The following is a 21,305-nucleotide window of genomic DNA, read 5'->3' as shown; positions in this document are numbered from 1 at the left end:
CATATATGTTTTAACAAAAAACTTGTTTTCAGTGCTGGTCATAGTCAAATGGGCAATTCATTTATTTATTCATTCAGTTATGATGAAAACATAAAATAATAAATGTCTTTTTTTCTCTCTCTCTTTCTCTCTCTCTCTCTCTCTCTCACACACACACACACCTTATTTTTTTTTTAATCAACAGACAACAGATGACATTGTATCATCAGCAGAATGTTCCAGTGATGATGAGGATCTGGAGGAGTGTGACCCTGGGAATCCAGGTGGGATGGATGTTTTAACTTATGCTTGCTTATATCTGGTCTCTCTTCCTTTTTCAGTCTTTTCCTCAAAGCATCACATCCCCTGAGTTCACAGTGTAACTTCAAAAGACTATAGGAAACATAATTAAACACACTTTGTAATTAAAACATTTACTACTTTAACTACACCTTAAAGAGACATTGATTTTTATAATTAAAAGTCTGCAGAATAAGTTTAAAAAAAAGTGAACCAGTGAATACTAGTTAAGTCTAAAAAGTTACACTTGACAATGGGGCCCTAAATAACATGGTTACTCATATATACTAATTTTGTTCCATCGCTTGTCTGAGGACAGTTAAACTTTATAGAACATTGCAAAATTAGTATCAATCTTCATGTTGTTTGTTGTGATGCTTCAAAATGTATCTTTTACAAAATGTATCTTGTTGGTTACCTGCAGTGTATGTCTGTGTCTGACAGAGGATACATTTTGAAATGAATAAAGACTAAAAGTACTTACAGGATAAAAATGTGATAATTGCGATGGAAACTACTTCTCCTGTTTGTTCAGTTGTTTTCTACTGTTGAAAGTTTGCCTTATGTTAAAACATTCTAATAGAGAACAGATATCTTCAAATTCCTGTATTTATTGTTTTTTTCTACATATACATTCTTTTTAAGGTTAAAAATATATCTTACAGTCTTATATCTACACATATATAGAGATTTATCATCTTCATGTGCAAAAGCTCTTTCTCTGTGCAGCAGTTTCTTATTATTAACTAATGCACTTTAAAGTGCAATCACAACAATAATTTGGTTAATTCAGTTCACTGATATGTAGTCATTTGTAAATACATTCTGTTCTGAAAAGTTTGTGATGGAGATAGACGATAAATCCTTTGTTGTAGGCAAAACTGAAAGTGTTAGAACTGGAACTGGTTTAATTTTTTTTTTCCTATTGTTTTCAGAGTTCCAGTTTGTTATATTTTGTCCACCCATTAAACATTTAACAATAAAACATTTAGTCCACCATAGTTATTGAGCTCATCTGACAGAAATTCATATTTCTACTGAAACTTTCCCTTCTTTTGATGTTTTGAGATGTTTACATTTCCTTTAGCTGTTTTTATTTTAAACTCTTCATGTGGAAACCATATTTCCAATGTGCCCTATTTGACTCCAATTTGTTCATGTTATTGGTTTCTTCTTTTTTATTTTCTTGTCATTAAGTTATTTTCCAGGATAAAATGGATCCTCTTTTTTTCCTATTTTGCCGCATGACATTTTGGTAGTTAGAAAAAATGAGAGAAGGCTAAAGTTACATACAAAGTGATAAAATGAAGCATCCTTAATACTTTATAAAACAGGAAATGAAAGGCAACAAAATCTTTTCTTGCCATCATCTACTTTGGCCTTGTGCAGACACCCATTGTTTCAAGAAAGATGTGTGTGAAAGAATGATTTCTCTTTCTCCTCAAACGCTACCTCCAACACACCCATCTGCACATGCACTTTTTATCTTAGTGTGTCTGCATATACTGTACATTTCTGCTTGGATGCAGATGGCATAAAAGAATTTTATTGCCACAAAGTATATCTGTTTTTCTATTGACCACGTTGTTCTTTAATCAGAGGCATTTGTGGCATGCACTGAATGTAAACTACCTGCTAGGAAACTATCCATTCTTGCATGGAACAAACTGGCACCATTTTCCATGCCTCACTCATAAATGTGCTCACACACTAACCCTGTCAGCTGATGTGTGTATGTTTGGGCTAATGTTGTATTTGTGATTTCTATGTTGATGTTTTAAGTTTTTTAATTCTATGTCAAATGTAAGAGGCTTGACAGTAGCTGATGTATATTCAGAAGCTTCGACTATGAAAGACACAAGTGATGTGATGTCAAATGCATTGGTCAAACGTGTTTGCTTGTTTACTGAATTTGTAGCCATCACAGTCCACTTTTTTATGTTTAGCTGTTCATTACTTCTATCAAAGCTAAAATGTTCATTTCAGGCTTAATCTTTCTATTTTAGGGATCACAAACAAATGTAACCTCAAATAAAATTCTTACATTCTAAACTATATAGCTTTTGTATTTACCAATATAGACACACATCTGCATACTAACAAATCGATATGATTAACTTTTGTCACATAAATCATTTAAAAGATTAAAGATTTGTAACATGTCTATAGTTTTTTTTTCTAAACATTTGATATTGAGTGAACTGAACATTTGTATCATAAAATGCCTTTGACATCACTTTAGCTTCTTGGATAAAAACTGTTAAGCTGATTTGACATGGAATTACTCTCTTTCAGTGTGGTTTACTATTGAAGCTACGTTTTATTTAAAGAGAATTCTACAAGAAGGCTTCTGTAACATTACTCATCAATATAATCTATATAACGTGTAATAACTACCAACCACTGTGTCTAAACCTTAAAACTGAAATGACATATTTAATTTATTCAAGTATTAAAATATATTGTACTAGCAGTCTAAAATTAAAAATACACCATACCCCATATTAAAAAGCAGCAACAATGTTTTACCAGCTTCACTGCAGAAAGAAATACTGGAAACAGCTGTTTAAAATGTGGTTAGAGTGCTCTTACAGTGAGTTAGCAGAGACACATAACTATGTAATGCAGGCCTGCCAGTCATTTTAACTGCAGCCAATCAGATGATACATTTTTGTTGTCACTCTTATTAAGCCAGTCACTCACAGGAGTCTGTTTTGATTACAGCCACCTTGACAAATCCTACATGAGGTAGTAACTACTCTGCTATTAAACAAAAGCAAATCAACTGAAAATATATTCTGTGTGGATTGAATATATGAATTAACTTCTTTATGGCATTTTTTCTGTCTATTTTCAGGTAATCAACAGTGAAATAAAAAGTTCCCTTTGTTAAAAAGGAACATTTTCTATAATTCTACAAAATATTACTGTTATGTGAATATATGATTGTTTTATAAATGTATAAATGCAAAAATAAACAACAACCTAATTTATTAATATACCACAGAGGATTAGCTAAGTTGTCAGTAATGTACAGAGAGGTGTAAGTTTTCATAAATACAGAAGTATGTTTTAAGAATTAAAAGGATTATGTCTCATGCATTCTGCAAGCCTTAGTTTATTAAGATGATTCTGAACTCAAAGAGGGGAAAATAACTCTTCAAAGTCCAGTTTATAATGTAGTCTTAACAACGATTGCAGAGTTACTGCTGCTGCAATAATATACAGCTGTTTGTTGAGATGTTTATTTGCCAACAGGTTGTTCAGCAAAAAAAAAAAAACACACACACGTGCCCAGTGTGAAAAGCTTAATTGATTAATATAGAAGTATTGCACACAGCATACTAGTGGTTTCTATGCAAAAGTAGTATATAATTTATAGGGGTGTAAATCACAAGATTTTAAATAAAATAAAATTATTTTAGTCAACTATATGATAATGCCCCACTAGATAAAGATGTCTTGATACAATTCGGTTCGATACAACTTAATTACAATCTGTTCCTTTTCTAAGCAAAAAATATATATATAATTTGAATGCTTCATTAGTAAATGTTAAATGCAGTGTAATCATAAGCAATAAACAACTTCTTAGTAAACAAGTGCAGTTAACAGAGAAATGAGGTTGGCTAAACAAAAAGCAGGCAGACGTATTGCAAATCTTTACTTACGTACTTCTCACCAAGAGCTGCTATGTTTCTGTAAACATTTTAACCAAGGTTGCCAATAAAGTAGTGCAAACTAGCTAATCACAAATACAATAAAAGAAAAGTAAAAAAAAAAAAAACCTGGATATCCACTGGACAGCATGAATTACCCTAGAGCAGAGGTCACTAATAGGCGGACCGCGGTCCGGGTCCGGACCCAGACGTTGTCCAGTGCGGACCCAAACCGATAAACTCCAGAGAAGGATTTAATTCTGACAGAGTTTATTTAAAGCAGCAGAATTTTTCTTGTCCTGTCTCGGTAAACGTGCTTTGCTGTGCAGTAAACTCACAGACCAATCACGTGTGCTGTCACCAAACGCTCTCCTCAGCCAATCAGATCTGTGCAGATGGAACGCGGAGCACACACAGGAGTAGTAGGCAGTGAGAAGCAGCAGTCAGAGAATAAAGTAAGAAAGCCTGACTCAGATCGTGCGCACCAGAAAAAGAGATTAAAATACTACGTTTATAAAACATACCAACAGTAATAATATTTAAAAAAATAAAACTGCTGCTTTTAAACAAAGCTGATATTCTGGCCAATTTCAGCAAACATTTCTCCATATATTGTACGATTTGTCATTCATGTAATTATCATGGCAGGCAGGCCTAAATCTAATATAAATAAAATCAAATAGAATATAGTATTTTAAAACAAAGTGGACATACAGATTCACATTAATAGACTCGAAAAGTTAAATTATTGAGGGTGTTTCCATTTATTGTATGATATGTCGATAATGTAGTTATTATGAAAGGCCTATTTATTTGTAATTTTTGTCTTTCAACACTGACAGAACTACTAGGCTTCTTCAGTATACAGCACTGAATCATAACGAATTCTAATTAAATACCCCTTCCCTCGATTAACCACATTGTTAAGTTTTTTCTTTAAAAAAAAAAAAAGCTGATTAACATGTTCAGTAGGCAGGGCCCTGTGCTAAAAACACACTCAGAAGGTACACTAGTACTTGGAATGCACAGGTATTTCTTTGCCAGGTCTGTAAGCAGAGGAAACTCAGACTGATGTGTTTTCCACCACTTTAACACATTACCACCTATGTTCAAAGATGCAGTCTCTCTCTATACTTTACAGCAGTGGTGTGCACAGACATTTTGGTAGGCAAGTGTTCAGGGGAAAAAAGGGCACTTTTTAGCGCACGTGGAACACTTCATTATAAAAAAAAACTCGCTGCTGCTGCAGAGCATCTAGTGTGCCTTGTGCGACCGTGCGGGGTCACGTGACAGAGGAAGTGAGAGGTCGGGTGTGTGCAAGCTGATTTCAGGGCATTCTGTTTTTCTCGTTTTTAATCGCTCAGGTTTTCAAAAGATCATTTCAAACCGGCCTCAGTAAAATCTTAATAATAATAATAATAATAATATAAAAAAAATAATAAATAAATAAACGAAGTTTCAAAAGGGCACTATGGTTGATAAAGGGCAGAGTTGGTGGTGCTTTAGCACCACCTGATGTCTATGTCTGCACGCCTCTGCTACAGACCTTTCATACGGTGAAATGGAAAAGTGGTCCTGACTGATGTTCATTAGCCACTGTTTATTAGATCACTCTGAGCGGGGAAGCTATGAAAGCCTAAAGCTTCCATAAAACTTAGCAGACGCCGTGCAATAAGGAACACAACAGGACTAAAAACGGCTTGAAAACTTCACGCTGGATACTCATTTTGACCGCTAGTAAAAAAAAAATAAGTTTTGCCTATACAGGCGAATGTAAACAATACAACCGGAAACGTTCGAGCCGCATTATTTGAAAATGGAAATGCATCAAAGCCGTGAGTGCAAGGAGGCCATTAAGAGAATTAAAACATGCCCTTTGCCCCCTCAAAATACCAAAGACACAGGTTACGCCCCTAAATCCAGCAGTGCAAAGCGCAATTAACTAGTGTGCTATAGATCACTAAAATAGGGCCCTTACATATCTTGCAAATGGCAAATGTCATGTCTGTCTTTTTTCCTGAAATCAAAGTGCTTCCACACCCATGATTCGTATCCAGCAGGAGAGTGTGTGTGATTTTCTTGGCTGCTAGTGCTCGGGTGACTTGTAGATGGCTCCTGCATACTCTTTATTCAACTACGTCACCATAGTCTACCAAAACGAGGCTTTGGGCTACGAAAGTAGCGTTGGACCGCTGGGTACCAGCAATGGATAAGTGCATTTAACAGACAGTAAAAACAGAACATAACTGCAGATTCACAACAGTATTTTTATACAGTCCCATAGGAAAGAAAAATTAAAAAGGAGATTTCCTTAATGTCTCTGTTGTTTCTCCTAGACAGATATGAGGTTAGAAGGAAACCCAAGAGAGATTTTACTTTAAATCTCCTGCTGCTCAGATGTTTCTCCTGAGACAAAGACTTCCATAATCTCACATGCATCACTACAGATCTCAATACAGTCTTACATTGTGCTCAGATTTGATAAAAAAATAACAGTAATAGTTTACTAAATACAGAAAACTCCAGCGTTTCTCACTTAGGACTCTCACTTAATGCTAGCATTTTTACTTCTATGTTGTCAAATACTATTTATATGAGCTATTTATTCACTTAAATTGCTGTACATGTAACACATATCATATCTTAATGGTATGGCACTAGGATAACTAATTATATATTTTGTGTGTGCGTGTGCGCTTGGAAGTTTAAATGGATAACAGGAAGTGGATAAAATGAGAGGAAACATAAACCTAATGAAATTCAGCTGGAACTTTCAATTCAGTCAGACATCCACATCAATTTCATTTCTCAGTTGAAATTTATTTTGTCATTTTTGTCAGTGCATTAATTTACCATAAATGTTTGTCAGTATATACAGTATTATATATATATATATATATATATATATATATATATATATATATATATATATATATATATATATATATATATATATATGTGTGTAAGCTAAAATAAAAGTAGACCATGAAAAAAAAAATCTTTCCAAGAAGAAGCTTCCGAAATGAATAGACTATAACTAAACAACGCAGAACATGAATTACACAATTTAGCATAAAAAATCTGATTTCAGAAAATCTCATGTCTCATTTTTGTCTAAATTTATTTCTCCTAGGCAATTTTAGGAGAAACATCTGTGACAAAGTTGATATCTAAATGAGACACAAAGGAGAATCACAAATATGTCTCCTGAGACATCATAGAGCAACATTTTAAGCAATAAAATTTTCCTCTAGGGTTACTAAGTTCATTAGTAACCAACTAGCTAGCAAGTTAGCTACCATGAGTTTTCAATACAGCAAACAAAGGCGATTACCTAGCTACCTGTAGCCTAGAAGAGAATTCTGCACTTATTTTCTGCCCATTTGTTACTATTTCACTGTTGATTCAGGATGGCGTGCAAAGTTAGTTGTCCACACAGGCACTGCCATTTAAACTGCTTTTATTTCAGCATGGGCGAAGAGTAAATAAAGTCCTTTGCATAACGCACAACACAAACATGTGCTCATTAAACAGCAGCATGCTGCCACCTACAGCTTAGGCAGAGTATAGCACAGAGGGAAACCATGCAAATAATGTTTAAATGTGTGTGAAAAACAGATGCATCGATGCTTTTGCTTAAATCGATTTATCGAATCATTTACAGTTTTTTCAATACAGTTTGATGGTTTCGGCTGGTTTTGCGAGTGCGGTAGGCGAGCAGGGAAGCCCCCAGTGAGTTCTTGCCACAGGTTCCAGCGCTGATTTAAAACATGTCTGGATATACCGTGATTTTTCTAAAAGAAAGGTAACTGAGGTCTGATAGCTAATTAAAAAGACTCATCTCCGAATCAAAACACACAGATCAAGCCCACTGTGTGCTTAATAAATTACAGCATGTGACTCAGTTAGCTTAACTTTAGAATTAGCTAGCTTAGACAGATAGTCAAGGTTTGAGGAAAAAAAACTATATATATGTGTTACTTGCCCTGATGTGCCTGATCAGCCATTAACTATTTCATTTTTAAGTTGTTTTTATTTATTGAGGATTGCAGGACTTACTGTAAGCTATTATTATCAAAAATAAATTTAACTAACCAGTTAGCTAGAAACTGGATGTAGTTCAGTTGAGTGTCTTAATCCTGCTTTCTGTCCTAAAATTGTATGTTTTCCACCGGATCCAACTGATCAGCTAATAAACTACATAATATATATGTACATTATATCAGGATACTTACTGTTATATATACATATAACTGGCATTAGTTAGCAGTCAGGCACTTCTAACCTAAGGGGTGACAATAAGTGCAATAAATTTTGAATCAGGAAATATATATATTATAGTTATTGTAAGTGTATGGACTTTTTTTGATAAATTAACTAAAATAAAAAAACAGCAACTAATTCAAATCATTATTCTGTGTTTTTCACTTGCTTATATGACTGACAGCTGTATTAACTAATCAAAGCTTTTTAAATGGCTTCTGCTCACGTGTCAGGGTGGACCCTTCTGCTGATTTTGAGAAGGTTGTAGTAATGAGTCTGTTAGCAAAGTCATTGGACAATCTAATCAATCAGATTCATGATTTTCCCGGGGGCGGGGCCATGACTGTCTAACCCATTCTGAGCGCTGTGCTGAAGGAGCTACGCGTCAGTTAGCCGTAAAACAGAGGGCATGCTGAATTAATTCAATAGTCAGCTAACTATCATGGTATTGTGATTGTAAATGAGACAAATATTGTGTCACATCATATTAAAAAGCCCTTTTAAGAGTGTTCAGACCGTTTTAGATGAGTATTCATGAGCGTAGGAAGTGATGTAGCTGTTCCTAGGACACTTCCATTTTGCGGTAAACAGCGTTTAAAACAGTGGATGTAATTTAATTTAAACCTTCATTTACACACTGTTCCACAGTCAAAAGAACTGCTGCAACTTCACCTAATCTGAGAGTCACAAACATTGAAAATCAGGTCATTACTAGCAACATTTATTTATTTATTTATTCATTCATGTATTTTAACATTTCTACATTTATTTTCACATTTCCACATATCTATTTATTTATTTATTTACCTATACAATTATTTATACGTGTATTTATTTATTTTTTTATTTTTTTATTCTTTTGTGTTCATTTTATTCATGTGCATATATTTATATATGTATTTGTTTATTTCAACATTTATATATTTATTCATTTATTTATTTATATTTTTCATTTTTGGTCCTCCATAGTAAACACGCATGCGGTCGTTTTTCACACTGCTAACCTGCCATGCAGTTACAGTGTCCGCTCACAACTTCTCCCTCCTTCTTATCTATAAACCATGCAGAGTAACGTTACGTGTTGGATAGCGTTTGACTTGCTCCAACCTCACCATACACTATAGTGATGCTTCTCTACTATAGGAACAAATATTCCCATCTTTTCCACTGAGAAAGTAATTATATGCGCCCAAACTGCGGTGCGCTTTCTCTGCCTCTCTGGGGTAAACGCACTCCGTTTCAACAAGGTAGTGATACACATCTGGGTAGGTCACTTCTGGCAAGCGTTTTAAATCAGAAGAAAAAAAAACTCATAAATGCTTATCAAAAGGATCAGGAAAAGAGCTTTAATCACTAATTACTAATTTCTGACTATAGCGTGTTTGCTTTGTGTTTGGGAGACTTGCGAAATATGCGCTCGTCATCTTGACAGCTGGATATTTGAAAATAGCATCACTGGAAGCGTCGAATAACAGACATGCGCAGCTTTGCTATTGTTTTCCCTCATTGAAACGGTCTGCCTGACTGGTGATTTTTTTGTGTTCTTAATGTTTTGGCTGCTCTGGCGTACTATCTATGTATATGTATCAGATAATCAACATTACAGGATAATAGAAGATATCCAATCAGCCATGGATTTTGGATTTTTCCAATGAAAAGAGTCAAGTTTAGGGGCCAAAAACAGATCTGAGATGTACGTGTGCAACATCTCACACAGAAACTGAGATTGGTATGAAAGAGTTTAGACACCCCTGATCATTTTTACGATTTTTCTTTATAAATCATTGGTTGATCAGATCAACAATTTCAGTTAAATATATTATATAGCAGATGAACACTAATATTTGAGAAGTGAAATTAAGTTTATAGGATTTACAGAAAGTGCTTGATAATTATGTAAACATAATTAGGCAGGTGCATAATTATAGTTATTGTTATAGTTATTGGAACACAAAATTATTTGATAAGCTCATTGACGCTTGACCTACAAACATAGGTGAATCCAATTATGAGGAAGGGTTAATGTGGCCACTGTGAGGAACAGAGTGAGGAAATTGAAGAACCACAGGCACAGTTCTAATTAAGACCTGAAGTGGCAGAACAAGAAAAATCTCAGATAATCAGAGGAGAAGGATGGAGAGAACAGTCATAATCAACCCACAGATCAGCTCCAAACACCTACATCATCATTTTGCTGCAGATGGAGTCACTGTGCATCAATTAGCTATTCAGAGCACTTTACACAAGGAGAGGCTGTATGGGAGAACATTGCAGAAGAAGCCTTTTCTGAGCACACGCCACAAACAGAGTCGCTTCAGGAATAATAAAGCACATTTGAACAAGCCAGCTTCATTTTGGAATAAGATTCTGTGGACTGAAGAAACTGAAATGGAGTTATTTGGAGGGCGTTATGTATGGTGGAAAAAGAACACAGAATTTCAAGAGAAACGCTGTACTGCTCACCACAGTAAAATCTGGAGGTAGTTTATCATGCTGTGGGGCTGTGTGATCAGTGCAGGTACTTGGAAGTAGGGCTGGGCGATATGGATCAAAAACTATATCTTGATATTTGTTTCTGAATTGCGATATACGATATATATCTCAATATTTTTTCATCCCATAAGATAATACCAAAAACATATTTTTGAAACAAAGCTACATGTTCCAAATTTTATATTGGTACTTTTATAATTCAGTGCCGTATCCTGTATATTAGAGTAGCCTAGCAGTTCTAGCAGCATTTTATATAATCAACTCACTAAACACTAAACTCACTAAAATCAAGTCAGGTCCAAAATGACAAAATCTGCATCTGATGTCCAAGTCACTTGACTCAAGTTCCCACTTGTGCCCAACATGATTGATGATTAAAAAAATAGCATTAATTTGTTAATATTGCCATCTTGTGGAAGTTCTCTTGTTATGTTGAATGTTAATATATGTATAGCAAATGACTGTTGTTTATGCAATTGTTAACACAATAAATTTATATTTACATTCCACCACTTAAATGTATTTAGGGAATTCAGGGGAAAATGCAGTATACATTAAATTATTAAGATGTGAATAGATTTTAATGTTCTATAATTTTATGTATTGCATTTTGATTTATACAGGTATTCTTTATTAACAGCCCTTGGTTCTGTGTTTTTCCAAGATTTGGACTTAGTATGCTGTTACTCTGCATTCCCTAAATTTATCAGCTTTGTCAGCGCAATTCCATTTATACGTACTTATTCCAGTGCTTAATACAGGTTTTTAACTATTTGTACAATTTTAAACATCTTAGTGTGACATCAAATGGTTTGGTTTCCTAATCAACTTAAAATAAGTTAACAAATTCTCTACAGGAACTTATGTATGGCAATTATCTGCTGATCTCTGACAAATTTTGTGCGAACTTTCTGTGTATTTGCTAAATTTAACATATTGAACAGAAATAAGAAATTATAGGAAATTGGATTGGCATATTATTTTATAAGAAACATTAAAGCAGTATATATATATATGTATATGTATATATATATGTATATATATATATATATATATATATATATATATATATATATATACAGGGGTTGGACAATGAAACTGAAACTGTCATTTTAGTGTGGGAGGTTTCATGGCTAAATTGGAGCAGCCTGGTGGCCAATCTTCATTAATTGCACATTGCACCAGTAAGAGCAGAGTGTGAAGGTTCAGTTAGCAGGGTAAGAGCACAGTTTTGCTCAAAATATTGTAATGCACACAACATTATGGGTGACATACCAGAGTTCAAAAGAGGACAAATTGTTGGTGTACGTCTTGCTGGTGCATCTGTGACCAAGACAGCAAGCCTTTGTGATGTATCAAGAGCCACGGTATCCAGGGTAATGTCAGCATACCACCAAGAAGCATGAACCACATCCAACAGGATTAACTGTGGATGCTGTAAGAGGAAGCTGTCTGAAAGGGATGTTCGGGTGCTAACCAGGATTGTATCCAAAAAACATAAAACCACGACTGCCCAAATCACGACAGAATTCAATGTGCACCTCAACTCTCCTGTTTCCACCAGAACTGTCCGTCAGAACAATAAATTATTGTGGTCTAAAACCTGGTGTTTTAGTTTCATTGTCCAAACCCTGTATTTATATATTGCTTATACACCCATTGACAATTTTTTTTTACATCAGATTGCTGCAAAGTTCTGCATGCAGATATGTAAATGATTACAGTGATAGAGTGTACATTGCTTCCCTTGCTGCCATTTAAAAACAGGCAGTAGGTGTGCCTTTTGGTGAGAGATTTTGCCGAAGTTTTTGATGACCCCACTATGGCAGTTGATCAACCGGTAGACACTAACAGCTCACAATATTTGTAGGACATCCTGTGGCCATATGTTGCCTATTGGCAGAGCTCTAACTGATTATACTCACCTACACACAGCATGGATTTTCCAGAATGTCTCTGTCAGATTGCAGCGCTTCCTTAGCCTGCCCGGTTGCCAGATTTATTGCCAATTAAGCCATTATGGAACCAGCTGGGATACCAGATTAGAGCCTACAAGTGCCCAATTGTAACATGTGTGGGCAAACCTGTATTCCTTCATTCCCCACCTTACATCACCTTGTATTCAGGCTAGAGATGCCCAACAAGGTATTAGAGCCTCCATTCAATTGTATAGTTTTTCTTAATTAATGAATCCTTTCAATCTAATTTTGTAATCAATTACATATATAATTATTGCATTTACATATATAATGTTCATTCCATTCCAACAACTGCTTGCTGTGATTTTTTTGTCAATGGGTGTATAAAGACTGTAATATACTGGTTAGAGTATCAGTTTTAATACTGCTATATTTATTTAAAAATGGGCACGTATATGCTCATCGTATGTATATCCCATCCCTTCCTTACAGCTAAAAGCTCTAATGCAGCCCAACCACTTCGTACCACCCATACATGGACATGGCAACCGATGTACACATTCATTTCCATCTATATTTTTTACCTACTATGTGCATAAGTTCCTGACTTCCCCCCTTTTTTCCCTTTTATTATTAGGATTATAAGTAAATGTACAGTTATCGTTTTACCCAGAACTACTGTACAAAATGTAGCAATTTAAAATTAAACAAAAAAAACATTATCTAAGTGTTGATAAATGTAGTTCTTCTTTGTATAAATAAGAACATACTTATTTGCCAATAGAGAATCATGGTATGTGCATATGTATATTGTTGCCTCTTGTACCATCTCTTAATAATTTGTTTATTTATAAGAACATCAACACATAGTTAAATTCATAGGCTAACCATGTCTACCTAAAGCATTCTTACAGAACTTTCTTTTGTAATTTTTCTTTCTGCCAAAATCATGCGGGCAATTAATTGATGTAAGTCAAAAAATGATGGTTTGCTTCCTTTTAAAAAACTTTTTTTTTTATTACTAATCCCTTTAATCTGTTTGTTTACATGTGCATTTGGTTTGTGAATGTTTACAGTGTTTGCTCTAACACTTTAAAAGTGTTTGCATCATCTTTATTTCTTCTTTTTCTTTGGTTTGCTTGGAAAGACTTGCATTGCTTTATATAACCCTATGTTTAAAAGTCTGCAGTGTAATTATGTGAAGAGTTTCAACTAACATCTGGATGTTTTACTGCTTTATACACTCAGAGAAAGTATTTGAGAATGTACAGTGACCTCTTTTAAACCAAGCACAACCTTGAGAGCTGAAACACTGAACATGACAATCAAGATAATAACAGTTTATTAGTTTCCTACTGTAATGTCAGACCAATATTGCCACAACAGAGCTGGAAAATAAAGTTTTCAGACTACGCTTAACTGGTACATGAAAACCACATTTTAAGCATAAATAAGTCGAAACATCGAGGTGTTGTTGAACTGATTAATCACTTTATAAGGACTGTCAAAATGCACCAGGCTTTAAAGTCTCTTAAAATTTCTGAAAGTCTGTTTTATTATTGTATGTGGTTGTGTTCCTGTTTTTGAGAATTGTGCAGTGTAATGTCTGTAGTTGGTACATTTGAAAAAACTTAAAGAAGTAAGAATGTGAGGAATTTAGGAAATGGTTCAGTTGATATTTGCTGAGGTTTTAATTTAAAGGGAGAGTTCGGTATTTTTGACATGAGTCTGTATGGCATCATCATAACCAGTGTCGTGCATCCACACTGACTTACCCCCACAGCGTCCTGTGAGCCGAGTTCTTGTCCAGTTTAGGTCAAAGCGAAAGTAGTCCGGCATGTTTGCTGGGGTCAGGAAAATAACTCCTTTTTCTTCCCAAAGCAGTACGTGTTCAAAAGAGTGATTTATTTACATCACAAAAAACTAACCCTGCAAAAGTCACGCCTCGTAAATCACTTGGGTCCTACTTTCTCTCATTTCGTATCAGTGCGCGTCATTCTGACAGCGAGCTGCGCACGCGTCAACTTGTTTGTGATGCAAGCAGCTGCCCCGCTGACATCCTCATCAATGGATAGGTCTTGCATCTCGGGCATAACTAAGTCCCACTCGTGGCAACAGTAGCATTCCACCTCGGTCTGCATTATTTCACACTTGAAACAAGTGCACCAGGATTTGTCGGCCACCCTGGGTATCGCAGCTCCAGCAGTGGCTCCAGTTTCATCTTCCACCACTTCTCTGTCCACCCTCTCTCTTTCTGCCCGATCTAATTCCATTTGGCGAAGTTCAACATCTGTATACTCGGGTTCATAAAGATATCCCCGTGGCTCTGAGCGGTGATCAATGTTTTCCTCGTCACTCTCGTAGTCAGACATGTTCTCGAGGCGAGAAGTAAACAAAGCGACCCAAACACGTAGGCTAGCTGTCAGGTTGCAGCGCTGCGCGCATTGATATGGAACGAGAGAAAGTAGGACCCAAGTGATTTACGAGGCGTGACTTTTGCAGGGTTAGTTTTTTGTGATGTAAATAAATCACTCTTTTGAACACGTACTGCTTTGAGAAGAAAAAGGAGTTATTTTCCTGACCCCAGCAAACATGCCGGACTACTTTCGCTTTGACCTAAACTGGACAAGAACTCGGCTCACAGGACGCTGTGGGGGGTAAGTCAGTGTGGATGCACGACACTGGTTATGATGATGCCATACAGACTCATGTCAAAAATACCGAACTATCCCTTTAATAGCAGTTTTTGTTTAAAATGTGAAATAAGATTCTAGATGTTATCCCCCTATGTTTTTTTGTTCTGACCTTCATATGTTTTGTGTTTTGGTTTAGCTTTTGGTTTGGCTTTTTTTTTAATTTGTTTTGAATAGTTGTTTTTTTTTCAATGATTGTGTGGTTGCCTTGCTCTGCTTTGTTTTAGTAACCCATTTCTAACTTGCTGTTTTTTTTCTTTTGCTTCCTAGGAGGCGAATTAGTCATCCCTGTTCTAGTTGAGGACCCAATAGATATCCCTCCCGTTTCCACTCGGTCCCCATTCATTCCTCTCCCCCCAACCCTCCGCCCATTTCTCACCATAATTGAGACCACCAAAGAATCTTTGAGCATTGCCACAGAGGAGGGGGTACCTTGTTTGTCGAACCGAGGCAGTGATGATTGCGATGATGATGGGGGTGTTGATGATGGCTTGGTGATATCTGGGTTCGGATCGGGGGAGAGATTCGACTCTAGCCTCCCTCCTACTGATGATGAAGATTTTTATACCACCTTCTCCCTGGTAACAGATAAGATCTTGACCACATCAGCCTATGAAGGTGGCTACAAAGCTCTGGCACCCAAGTGGGAGACAAAGGATTTTAAGCCTAGTAAGGCTTCTGAAGCAGGCAGAACTACACTTATCCCACATCTGCCAGAGCCCAGAAGCTCTGTAGTAGCATTTGTCTCATCTGAGGCACCTCCTAAAATTCCTGCTGGCAAAATGAACAACCGCGATGTCAAACCGCATCCCGATGTAGTGCTGCTTCCTTTTCCCACGTTTTATGAGATGGATGGCACCAAACCCAGAGGCCCACTCATCACCCAACCTATGGTTCGCAACGTGCCCAGTGCTCTGCCCACAGTTCCAGGAATCAGAAAAGTTCCACCTGGCGCCTCAGAAGTTATACGTGAATCCAGCAGCACTATGGGTATGGTGGTGGGCATTGTGTCAGCTGCGGCGCTTTGCATTCTCATCCTCCTCTATGCCATGTATAAATACAGGAACAGAGATGAGGGTTCTTACCAAGTGAATGAGACACGGAATTACATCAGCAACTCATCACAGACTAATGGTGCAGTAGTTAAGGACAACCAGCCAAGTAGGAAAGGCACTAGTAGCAAAAGACCAAGAGACAAGGACAAGGAATACTATGTATAAAAGAAAGTCTGAGTCATTCTTATCTGTTGGTATTCTGAAGTACACAAGTACTTGGCAAAATAATTGTGCACTGTAGCCCTGTACAGAACATTATGATCATCAACGGTATTGGGCATGCATGTAAAATGTGTTTAAATTAGTGCTGGCATCTTTCCAAGAACAAAACTAGAAAAAAGATTTAGGACACAGGGGGCATTAAAAGTAAGCACAATTCCTTATAAAAGTGGCTCATTTTTTGTTCTTGCAAAAATAAGTTATGAAAGAAATGTTTGAAGGTTTTTTTTATTATTTGTTCCCCCATTTTAATATAAAAAAAAATCAGTGTGACAAGTGCCACTTCATAAATTAGCATTTTAAGGGAGAAAAAAATAGATAAATGCATTTCAGGTTTCCACTTTTTAAATGACTGTATTCTGACTACAGAATCCTATAAATTTTTTGGTACTATGAAAGTCAAGGTTACATACAAACACGCCACAGCAAGTAACAATATAGCAAAATAAAATTTATGCAGAATAACAAACATTTGTTTTTCTTATAATCGATATATTTTTTTAGATATTGTAGACATTTTTAAGACATTTGTCTCAAGATTTGTACTTGCGTACCTAAGCTCTTGTGACAGTATCCAGTATCTTAAGGAATGGTCAAATATGAGGAATTTGACATTATTATAATATGAATGTCATCACAGTCCAATTTGTCATGCAGTCACACTGTTTGCATATCGTTGCTGCCAAAATATGCATCTCCATTTTTTCCATTTTACTTTTTCTGCATCATTTGAAAACAGCAGCTGTCATTTACATTACTGCCGAATCTGTCATGATCACCTTATTTGGATAGTACAATTTAGCCTCCAGTAGATCTACAGATGTTTATATTAAAAAGCTATCTGGTGAAACTAAAATGTTTATTCTAACCACTATTATGGAAAGGTTAAGATTTAGCATAATGTTTTGATGGGGTTTAGTGTTAAGAAAAAATAAAGAAAACATATTTGATATTGAATGTGGGATAAAGTACCTACAAAGCTTCTAAAATGTACTATCCAAGTATTACCAACATTTCACATTAACCTGCAAAATCATGTTTTTGCCTTCTTTATGTAAAGTTATCATTTTGGAGAAACTTTTTTTTGTACAGTGATGATTTTTACTACATAAATACTATGTTGTCATTTAGGCTGATACCAAACATTAAAACTGTGGTTATATTAATTTATCTTTACAACTGGTCTAGTTGGTGAAACTCACCTACAGTGTGTACTTGTTTTACTTGCTGTAGCCCACAAAGATACCGCCTAAAAGGACTTATGCAAATCATGCAATTATCTCTGCACATTCATTATTATATATGAGGTTGGTGGGTTCACAAGGAGAAGACTGCTGAGAACTGTCAGTTGACAGAAAATGACATTCTGAGTGGTTTTCTTATTACTGGTTATTATAATATTGCTTTTAATTATTAAAATGAGTAAGAGGGTAAACAGGTAGATGATGCTTACTATTTTACAACCTCAAAACAGGAAAAAGTTAGGACAATATGGGGGACAAAATCAACAAAAAAGGCAGTGTTTCTGAAATGTATTTATTTGTAGACACTATAAACCTTATGTAAGATCTCAAGTTTCTCAAAACCTATTAAACTATTATTCTCCATCTTTTGTTTTCTTGAAAGTAAATATACAGAACAAAATGATATAAAAAATACTTCACTAAGATAAAGTATTCATTTCCACCTTAAGTCCAAATGTAACTAAACTAGGCTACAATTACATCTTGAGAGACTGGATAACCATGGCCTTATTTTATAACGATATAGGAGTGCAATCACCCATCACACACACAAACTGGTCCTCACAAAGTATACAGGTTTAAAGTGCCAGAGTTTAATTTCCTGTTTGAAAATCACGACATTGAATGCATCGAATGATGCATGTATAGAATTTATTTATCCAGCAATGGATTTAAAATCAAAGTACACGTAAGGAACACTGCCTTCATTTATTTATTTATTTTTCCTCATGCTGCCAACTTTGTCTGATTTGGGGTTGTAAGTACTTTAAGTTTTACTTTATGTTCCATTGTCTGTAATTTGATTTTCATCATGTTCTACTGACATTGTGCAGTGTTATTTAGGTTAATATTTTATAACTGTTGGCTGAATGTGATGTTTTTTTTATTTATTTGTTTATTTACTCTTTAATTTTTCACCATGTAGCACAGAAACAAAACTACAGTGGCATGCATATGTTTGGGCACCCCTGGTCAAAAGTTCTGGTATTATGAACATTTAAGCAAGTTGAAGATGAAATTATCTCTAGAAGTTAAAGATGACTAATTCCCTTTACATTTTGATCAAAACATTTTTTGCTTCTCTTATATTTGCAAAATGAAAAGTAAAAGTTTGGGCACCTCATGGTTAGTACATACTAGCACCACCTTGGGCAAGTATCAAAGCTTGTAAATGCATTGCTCTTTTGAGATCTATCCACAGATGACAGTGATGTTCAGGTCAGGGGACTGTGCAGGCCATAATGAAAGCTTTATCTTGGGCCTTTTGAGGTAGTCTATTGTGGATTTTAAAGTTTTAGGATCATTATCTATTTGCAGAATCCACCTTCTTATCAACGTAAGCTTGTGGATGGTGCTATACATTAAGAATTTCAGAATTTACAGAATCCATCCTTGAATGAGTTTCAGGTGGTATCAAAATTTCTAATTTCTTCATGTGGAAGTTTTTTCTAGATTCTATCACATATGGTAAAGACTATTTTGTGTAAAAATGAGTCTGCTTGACATATTTTATAGTTTTAATATTATGCTGCACTTTAGTTAGCTTGTATATTAAGCCTGACAAACAGGCCTAAGACTAGACTATTAAAAAATTACACAATGAATAATACCAGTCAACCTTAATAATAATCGTCCTTTAAACAAAACTAAACCCTGAAGTCTTTATGTAGGATATGGTCCATTCCTCATATGTTTTGTTAATGATAGAGTTTAAGCTCTCTTGTATGTAAAGAGTTGTAGCAGAGTCTGTGGACACTTTTCTCCAGTTTCACTCAGGTGCTGATCTACAGGAATGAACAGCTTGCTTATTTATTTTTATGCTGTTGTTAAATGAGTTTTATTTTAGGTTTAGGTATAGGTTTGGTTATTGAACAGCTGACAGCCGTTCTGGATTCTTCCAGAACAAGCAGATTGCCAGTCCGCCCCTGGTAGGGAGCTGCTTAGAAGAACCCAAAATATGAAATCACCTAGCCTTTCCCAATGACAGTTGTGAACATAATCGTAACAGGGTTATGGGGTAAGAGTTTTAACTCTAAAATTGTAGTAAACTAAAATAATACACTGATTTTGCTTAACATGTTAAAAAGTGTGTTTCATCTATAACATTATGCCTTTAGGAGTTCTTCAACTTGCTTAACTGGGATATCCAAACCTTTGCATGTCACTATATGTGTGTGTATTTCGTTCTTTAAGATTTTAATTTATTGTTTTAATTATTGTTTTTGTCCTTTAACTTTAAATAATTTAATTTTACACTGTGTCCAGCAATAAAATGTTCCCAGATATTTTCAATATTATTGTAATGCTTCCTGTTTTTAAAACTAATAATTGTTTAGCTGTGGCCCACTGTTTCAACTTAGGGACTGCAGTCATAGAGTGTGCTACTAGGGAGTAAACATTCAACAGGACTTGAAGAGTTTTCGGATTTTAAGGACATGGCAGCTTACATGAGAACAACACTCTGCTGTGCAAATCACAAGGAAAAATTAAAGCCATTTTTGTTGCACTTCTACCATTTACCATTATGAAGTTAATTTTGTGCTAAACATTTTACAAAAAATAAAATGTGAAAAAAAAAAAAAAGTTGCAAATGCAAAGCAGAAAAAAATCTATCAAATATATTTTTAGATTTTGTACATTTTTGTTTTTAGTACATTTTTCTAAAAGTGTTTGGCTTATGGAATCTTCTGTTTATTTTTCTGCTTCTGAGTTTCAGCACAATTTTATAGGTGTGTGGGTCAACTTGAAATTTCTGTTGATCACTTTTGGACAGACAGGTACTCTGAAATGTAGTCTGAGACCTAGTTTTTTTTGTGTATGGCAGAGCTGCTGGAATAGAGCTGCTCTGCCATAGATCTGCTGGAATATAAAATAGAGTAAATGTATCCAACTTAAAAGTGCATGTGGGGTTGCATGGATTTCCAGTACTGAGCAGATACATGAAGTCATGGCCGTCTCCATGGCGATGGACAGACATTTGCTTCTATAAGATTGTGTGGGAAGTGTGGTTAATTTAATTAAGTTAATTAAAACTGAATCCATCTTGTAATGGCCTCTATCACTGTGTTTCAGATGACCTTGAACTCGGTCAAGTTGCTGAACAAGACATAAATTGACAGCTTAACATAAAACAATGTACACTTTCTGATGTTTATTCTGAAATGCTTGTAGAAAAGTGTGTCTTTTGTTTAGTTTGAAGACATGAGATCAGGGTAGTCTTCGCTGCTGGTTTGCCAGACAGCGTTGAATACTACCGTGTTGATGAACAAGAACCTTATCAGAGATATAGAGTGGATATATCATGACATCTGGAGTCCAGATCTTCTCTTGAGCACTTTGATGGAGTTGCCATTATGTTGAGGAGAAGATGCAGCAAAAAAGGTAAGCAAAAAAAGAGAAATGTAGTTGTCTCTGGGGTGGTATTCATATGTTTCATAGCAGCAATGTGAAACATTGTTTTTTATATTGGGGTCCTGGGCAT

General features: G+C 35.4%; 1 protein-coding gene across 10 annotated transcripts in view; it reads left to right on the top strand.

The window, feature by feature from the left end:
* Positions 1–20,873, top strand: part of nrxn3b (neurexin 3b) — a 123,331-nt gene extending 102,458 nt beyond the window's left edge. For 8 of the 10 annotated variants that reach the window (XM_049480175.1, XM_049480180.1, XM_049480164.1 and 5 more), the window contains 2 exons: positions 185–263; positions 15,577–20,873. In XM_049480175.1, coding sequence (XP_049336132.1) covers positions 185–263; positions 15,577–16,526 — 1,029 coding nt within the window. In that variant the 3' untranslated portion in view covers positions 16,527–20,873. Of the gene's footprint in view, positions 1–184; positions 264–13,105; positions 13,582–15,576 lie in introns of all 10 variants that reach the window. The other 2 variants (XR_007439410.1, XR_007439412.1) reach the window with 1 other exon arrangement.
* The last annotated feature ends 432 nt before the right edge of the window (positions 20,874–21,305 follow it).

This window comes from Astyanax mexicanus, chromosome 1, assembly GCF_023375975.1.
Source record: "Astyanax mexicanus isolate ESR-SI-001 chromosome 1, AstMex3_surface, whole genome shotgun sequence".
NCBI lineage: Eukaryota > Metazoa > Chordata > Actinopteri > Characiformes > Acestrorhamphidae > Astyanax > Astyanax mexicanus.
This window is presented reverse-complemented; position numbering and strand designations above follow the sequence as displayed.